At 42.8% G+C, this 7,680-nt stretch overlaps 1 protein-coding gene across 4 annotated transcripts in view; it reads right to left on the bottom strand.

The window, feature by feature from the left end:
• Positions 1 to 7,432, bottom strand: part of FBXL5 (F-box and leucine rich repeat protein 5) — a 22,998-nt gene extending 15,566 nt beyond the window's left edge. For 2 of the 4 annotated variants that reach the window (XM_076073492.1, XM_076073491.1), the window contains exons 1-2: positions 7,291 to 7,432; positions 1,256 to 1,492 (exon numbers count right to left, since the gene is read on the bottom strand). In XM_076073492.1, the coding sequence (XP_075929607.1) occupies positions 1,256 to 1,492; positions 7,291 to 7,374 (321 nt within the window). In that variant the 5' untranslated portion in view covers positions 7,375 to 7,432. The remainder of the gene's footprint in view (positions 1 to 1,255; positions 1,493 to 7,290) is intronic. The other 2 variants (XM_032969673.2, XM_032969672.2) reach the window with 1 other exon arrangement.
• Positions 7,433 to 7,680: the final 248 nt, after the last annotated feature.

Genomic DNA, 7,680 nt, shown 5'->3' on the forward strand with positions numbered 1-7,680 from the left:
TCAGGCGACAGCCAATGAAGCAATAGAATATACAATCAAGTCACATGTTCATTAAATGTGGCATCCTATAGATGTATAAGGGGCTCTTAGTAAATGTAATCTCAAGCAATGCACATTTACAGATTGCAGCCATTTACTTGGTGCAGCTCTACCCTTGCCTGTGACAGAGACACAGAAAGAGGAAATTAACATTATTCCTGGGAGGCTTGTACTACACCAGAGGCAGCTCCAAAAAAGCACTTCACTGTGGTTATTTATTAACAAAATAATATATTTCTCAACTTTATGTCAATGGAATTGTATAATCGTGCAATATGTGGTACAGAGTCCAATGTACTTTTTAGCCAACTAGTAACTGAAAAGTAGTTACAAATAGCTAAGCTGCAGAGTGAGCGGCTAGCAATGGGAAGATTATCAGTTCAATTCCAACCAGCCCTCTTGGGTGATGCAGAAGTATTACTGTGCAGACATCAAAATTGGTTGTCCTGTGAAGATACTATGAATATGGGGTTTCCACCACTGGTTACGACTGTAAACAGGAGCTAAGCACTGCCATAATGCAAATTTGAGCACTCAAGTCACTGTAATCTTAAAGTTGCAAAGTGTTGTTTGCACACATAATATATGCAGTGGTTGAGATTTAAAATACACTAAGACTAATACTAGCAAATGAAACAATACAATATTATATAAGCACCAATTTAAGAACTTTAAATCTGCTCACTAATAGCCATTGAAATAATATTTTAAATGTAATATATATAAATCAATGATGAATATTTCATGAAGCTGGTTCAGAACTATATCCAACTCACTGGGGACTGAAGTACAGGTGGATATGTGAAAATGTTAGCCAAGTGAACTTGTGTAGAAGATTACAGTCGCACAACACAAAATAGGTTTTCGGAAAAATGTAAGCGCTTACTGCTTTAAACCTGGGAAAGTGTTTTTAATGTACCTAAGGTGAGTGTACACGAGACCAAAATACACGACTGTGTGTGAAAAGTTCAGAGTTGTGAGGATCTACAGAAAACGAGCAACACCATTCACAAACACTGCACCAAGTGCAGGCAGTTACAACTGGCCATGGCAATGTTGATGGTCGGATGTTGATGGTCGGATAGTATCGTCGTCTCCCTCCCCCTCCCCACTATCTCCGATTAGCACTGTTGGCTACATAGAGAGCGAAAGAAGTTCAACATACATACATACATAAAATGGTGCTTAAAAGGCAAAAAATACTTCAGGCTGGTACCTTGGCATTCCTCAGCCCCTTCTCGAAGAGGGTCAGCATCTCCGTGAGCTTGTTGTCCGAGTGCACTTTATAAACGAGGTTGTTGGTGACAGCACACCGCTCGAGGCGGTACTTCAGCTGGGCCATGATGCACTCGTTTTCAATCTGCTCGTGCGTCTTGAATTCGCGGAAGGTCGCGCACAGCGAGCGGAGGAGCGTTTGGAAGTCATTGTCATTGGAGAAGTTGGTTGTTGACAACTGCAGGGGACAATGGACACAAAACGAACATTGAGCATGTGTGTGTGTGTGTACATAGCTCACAGCAGCAGTAATCTAGTGGTTAACAAACTGCGTTGCAAATCCGGCATCGCAGTTCGATTTCCGCATATGACCACCATAGATGATGCATTAGCGATACGAAGGCAGGCAGGTGTGGTCCTGGCCACCCACCCCCTCGTGTGCCATGCCGGCCTTAATAGGTGCTCGCCAACAGCACTTACCCCAACAGTCGGTATGGCGATACAGGGGATCTTTATCTTTCGCATGTATATAGTGTAGATCATAGAAGTTGCATATCTACTGTACAGCTGTGATATTTGGCTAGATACAAAGTATTGGCGAGGTGTGTTGGCATCGACAGCTTTAGCCCGCAGTGGCATTGATATTTTTGTACATGCATGGCAGAGTGGTGGCATTGTGGTTCTCATACTAGCCTACAAACCCAGTGATCTGGGTTTGCTTATCAATAATGACCAACATGAGTGACGAATATCTGAACCAGTGTTGAACCTCACCCATGTTGATTATCTTAAACACCAGCACTGGGAGACGAAAATGGCCAGTCGTGGTTCTGGCCACATTACTGCGTGCGCCATCCCGGCATTTATAGGTGGTAGCCAAGTCTGTAAAGGCAATTATGAGGAGTAGTGGGGCCATATTTAGTGCCATTCTAAGAACCCACCCACCATCCTGGGTACGATTCCTGGCCATAACAGTATAACATGTTTACATTTTTAATTAAAACTATTGTATTTTAATCATCCTAAAATGCCTTCCCGTATTTAAAGATGTTCATCCAATTCAATGCAGGAATGTTTTGTGAATGGAAAAAAACCCCGCAAGGGGAACCCACTACATATAGCGCAGTATGAAACAACTATATCTGAACTGGCCTGGACTTTCGAGGTCAACTAAGCCTTAAATGAGTAAGACTTGAATGAGTACGGAGACAATTTGCCATTCTCGTCTTAATACATGCTCATTCACAGCAGATTTCCCAGCAGTCTAAGGCTAAAATATGATTATAAGGCATAATGGTGAATGGTGGCCATGCCAAAATATATAAAAACATGTTCTAAACCTCCAAACTTCACTCAGCCGCAAAACAAATGTCTAATGCCTGGTCAAGAGCACAGATGAAAAATGCAGCTGCGTGTGATGATAAACGCATCACCTCATTTGTGTGCAGTGCCAGCCTCAAGAGGTGTTGGCTAACAGGAATTTCTCAAGTCTAAGAGGCTAAACAAGAGCGTGTCAATTTCGTGAAATATAGTTGCAACATATATGCAGGAAACCTGTATTTTCCAATTTTAATATTAAAACAAATTATAAACATACACATACATATAAGATACATACTGAAACATATCAGTATACATCACTAAATATATACAATTAACCATCATCCTACATATAGCCTTCAACATACCGTCAGCACGTGCTGATAGCGAGCACCTATGCAGGCTGCCGCGACAAACGAGGAGGTAGGTGGCCAGTACCACGCCCAACCACCTTTGTCTCTCCTTTGCTGATGTTTACACATCGCAAAAGGTACTTGAATGAGGCCGAGTCGAGACCCATTTTCGTCACTAGTTTGACCATGAGAGGGAATCGAACTTGGGTTGCTGGGTTCGTCACGCAGGATGCTAACCACTGTGCAAACGCTCCCAACAACATACAATGTAAACATAATACAGTCACTCCCAATACCTCTCACCTGCAGCACATTACAGAGTCCACTAAGGCATGCCAATTCTCCAGGAAAACGTGCACATACAACACAAGCAAACAAATACTAATATTCCTTATCGCCAGCACACAATGTTGTGTATGCTGGCTTGTCTGACGCAGTTTGGATGGCATTGTCATAGCCAATCATAAAGAAGATACCACACTCCATTGACCCATTACATTCCAGTGCCCAACGTGGGTTATATGTTGTAGCATTAAGCAAAATAAGCAAACATTTTTGGATTATGTACATTTTATGTCAACGCGAATATTAACGCTTTTGGAAGTTTAAATTTTCTCGGAAATCTTCGAGGTTTTTATTTAAAAAAAATCTCATGCCAAAAGTATCTGATGTACCTCATAACCAGATTTCACTTCATGTTTTCTAAAGTTGTATGTGCATTGTGCAAAGGAATTACTAATTAAAGTGCATGAGATGCTGTATAATGTTCTTCGGGGGATATAGCTGGTGGTCCACTTTTCTTTAGGTTGATTTGAACCATGTCAAACTGCTCTGGTGAAAATGAAAACTAAAACAATAAGTCACGTAGAAGGGAAGTAATACAATAATACAAATAAAAACAATAACATTTTCACGACGTTTCGATTGCAACACAAGCAATCATCATCAGGTGTGAAAACCACAGCAAGAAAATGTGAAAAAAGTGGCGTTTTTTTTTCCACAAGAATATGAATCCCTGCAGTCACGAAAGCTTTGAATCGAAGTTTAAAACAATAAGGTTGCAACAGCAATTGAATTCGCCACTTTCCATCAGAACACACGGAGCATTCTGTAAATACAGAACTGCATTTTATCTCAAGCGTTGCGCACTGCACTACACTGCCATGACCAAGCACAAGCAGAGTTGCGCAACAAGAACAGTGGAGTTCTTGGCATGAGGCTAAACATCAAAACATGCAGCTCTCGTTATGCCACCAAGGCCTTTTGACGTGCGCCATGTGCGCTAATATAACACTTTTAAACGAACTCGACCAAAAAGTACAAATGTGGAACTAACTTTTAAGTGAATTATCATTTTCGGGACAGTATTTGAATACTGGTTTAATATGACTTTAGACTGAGGAATGGGTTGTAAAATGCAAGCTCAAGACTCTCTCTCCTCTTCATACGACTTGCCGTCTTTTCTATTGGGTTCATCAACACCTTATACTTTTGATTTAAAGCTTTCGTGACTGCAGTAATTCATATTCTTAGCTCTTTCGGTAAAGTCACGTTGAAGGGAAACAATAAAAGAATAAAATATATATATAAAACAATAAAAATTGTCACGACGTTTCGACCATAACACCTGATGACGACCGTTTGCGTTATGGTCGAAACCTCGTGAGAATTTTTATTGTTTTATATATTTTATTATTTTATTGTTTCCCTTCAACGTGACTTTACCGAAAGAGCTAAGAATATGAATATACCTTATACTTTGATCTCCTTTCTCTCTGCCCTTGTAGTACCTGTACATATTCCCCCCACCCCAACAATGTGTCTTGAGATGGAATTGCATAGGCAACACCACCAAGATACATTGACCAGTGTGAATTATGGTCAAAGGCACATGATCAACATGGTGTGCGGAGATCTTCATTAAGCAGTGGATTGACAAAGGGCTGTAAATTATTTAATCTATAGGTGATTTATAAACCAACACCGTTTTGTATAGACATTGACGAAGGGTCTCATCAGTCACCCACAGTTTCTGTCGAGGGCTGTTGCCTAAGACATCAGACAATTCAAGATAATTTTCTTAACATATCAAAGTTAAAACCAGCACCAGTTTGCTGGAAAACATCAGTCCACAAGGCCCATATGCTGATATCCAAATTTATGTTATATCGTTGACGCTTTACTTCAAGGCGACTATTGTCAATGCAGGTGCTGAGAAAGAAACAGTCTCTGGCACTACTGAGTAACTTTTTTATATACAATCACAAAAGAGGTTTTTCATCTAATCAAAGATATTCCTAAGGGTTCAGTTGAAATATAGAATGCCACTTTCGCTTTCATGCAGGATTAGTACGATTTGCTACGTACGGTTCGAAATAAGATCAACATACATACAAGGGGTTGTGGTTTGGGATAAGTATAAGCTTCGGTTTTAGGGTTATGATTTTGGGGTTAGGACCTGGGGAAATGCATTTTGAGTGTTATGCTTTAGGGGTTAGGATATTTCATTAGGGGTGAGTTTATAGACAAGTGCTGAAGTATGATTTTCTTGTCCCACATCTGCAGGGACAGTCTTCGACATTGTTTACTTCTCTTAAATTGGTCGCACTAAACCCTTTGGTTCTTTCGGTAAAGTCACGTAGGTATAAAGAAATAATGAATAATGTATTTAATTTTATACCTACTTGACTTACCGAAAGAACCAGAGTATGGATCCTTGCAGTCACGAAAACTTGAAATCTAGATTGTTTGCACTAATCTGGTTTATTTTCCTGAAGGTGAAAATAGCTCAACATAAATGAAAGTGTTTTCTAAATAAACCCAGTGATGCGGTGCTCATCGTCTGCCCAAAACCGTGAGTCGGCGGTGGATACTCCACGATACCATGACAGGAGCGAGATAAACAAGCAAGAGAACACAAATAACGTGTACGTTGTCGACGGGTATCCAGGATGTGTACGTCAGACTCTCGGGCACGATTGAGGCTTATTTAAGCACGAAAACGGTTTTAAATTTAAGTTCGTGTTTGTTTTTCTTCTGTAAAGCGACGTCACTGTAGCATTATTCATTTTAATGTTTACTGTGAGGTCATGAGATCACTACCTCCTGACGGTGAGTTTTAATGACATGAACGAAAATTAAAACTCGTGCCAGAGAGCTCGGGACACACCGTAAGTATTCAACGTTTTTGAAGCATACGTACTTTTTTTCAGAATGAGAATATTTATTGATACTGGAGGAATCCGATTAGCTATAAACACACTAGTCAGTGCGGGTTGAAGGTGGGAATCATTGACGTGAGAGCATAAAATACAATGTTTTTGTCTGCATTGCGCACCACGTAACGAACGGCAGTCCTGTTGACATGTTTGTCCAAGGTGGTAGCTTCTTTAATGACTATCCAGACTCCATGCTGTCCAGCTTCTAAATTAAACAAATTAGTTGACGCTATTTAAAAACCGGTATTGATGAAAACATTTTAAAATAGAATTCGAAGTCCCCATGGTGTTAAATGCAATCTTCAACCCTTATCAACGCTATATATTTGGGCTCTCTATTCGCTTTGAAGGGTCATTGCCCGGAACGTCGCCGAATGTGTATATAATTAGTTGTATTTTAAAGCAGTGTTGACGCAATGTTGTGTTATTGTTTTAACTTCCAATGTCCCGGGATACAGGGCATTTCGCGCGATTTGGCCGTAAGCTCGTATTGCGTGTCTACAAACCAAAATTTACCATTTGTGTGGGTGGAGTAAGGGGTCGCAACGTCCTTTACAAACACACATTCGGAGACGCAAGCCTTCGAATAGACATTCTATTGACACTATAAAATAACACACACACACAAAAACATCCAACTCGACTTAATCCGGCAGCCACGGGGGCTCGCCCCGCAGCGCACCCGCCCCGCCCTGCCTACGCCACTCATTCCAGGGCCATCGACTAAACAAGACCGTAGGCTTCCGCTTTCCGCAAGGCCTCAAAAAAGCCAACTAAAAAAAAACCGAACACATTCTCTTCACCTTCAAAAGCCATCAACTTCACGCTCACAAATCGCGCAACTTCGACCCCTCCTCCCCCCCTCCCCGTCACTCAAAGAATAACTTCAAGAAGGAACGTTGCGGGGAGAGGGGAAAACAAAAAAAAACTAGCGATCGAATACAATAAAAACTACACGCGCGACGTAGGTGACGGACAGGGCCCGAGGCTTTGGAAAGATGACGCGATTCACCAGGCCTCGTTAAATAAAAAAAACACACACACACAAGCGTCCCTCGCACGTAAATGTTTGCCGACGTACGAACGTCTTAATTTGCACGACTTGACAAGCGAACGGCGTGCCGGTGTGGCGAGGCGCCCCGTACCTTGTCGCAGTAGAGCTGAACGAGCTGCTTCATGCGCCAGTGAGGCGCCGAGAAGACGTCCACCTCCTCCGGGAAGGGCGCCATGATGCTGAGTGCTGACGGTGGTGGGAGGGGGCGCGCGGGGGGGACGGTGAGGGATTGCGGGAGGGGCGAGGGGTGAGGTGGGGGGGAAGGAGGAGAGGCGTTAAGGGGGGGGAGGGGGTAAAAGGAGGGAGGCACGCAAGGGGGAGGGGGACAAGCGAGGGGGAGGGGGACACGCGAGGGGGGCACGCGAGGGGGAGGGGGGCACGCGAGGGGGAGGGGGCACGCGAGGGGGAGGGGTTATTCGGGGAGGTGTGAGAGGGGGGGGGGAAGAGGTTGGCACGAAAGTGGGAGGGGGTGAAGGGGTGG

This window comes from Petromyzon marinus, chromosome 42, assembly GCF_048934315.1.
Source record: "Petromyzon marinus isolate PM22_M1 ecotype Great Lakes invasive population chromosome 42, UKy_Petmar_22M1.pri1.0, whole genome shotgun sequence".
Classification (NCBI taxonomy): Eukaryota; Metazoa; Chordata; class Hyperoartia; order Petromyzontiformes; family Petromyzontidae; genus Petromyzon; species Petromyzon marinus.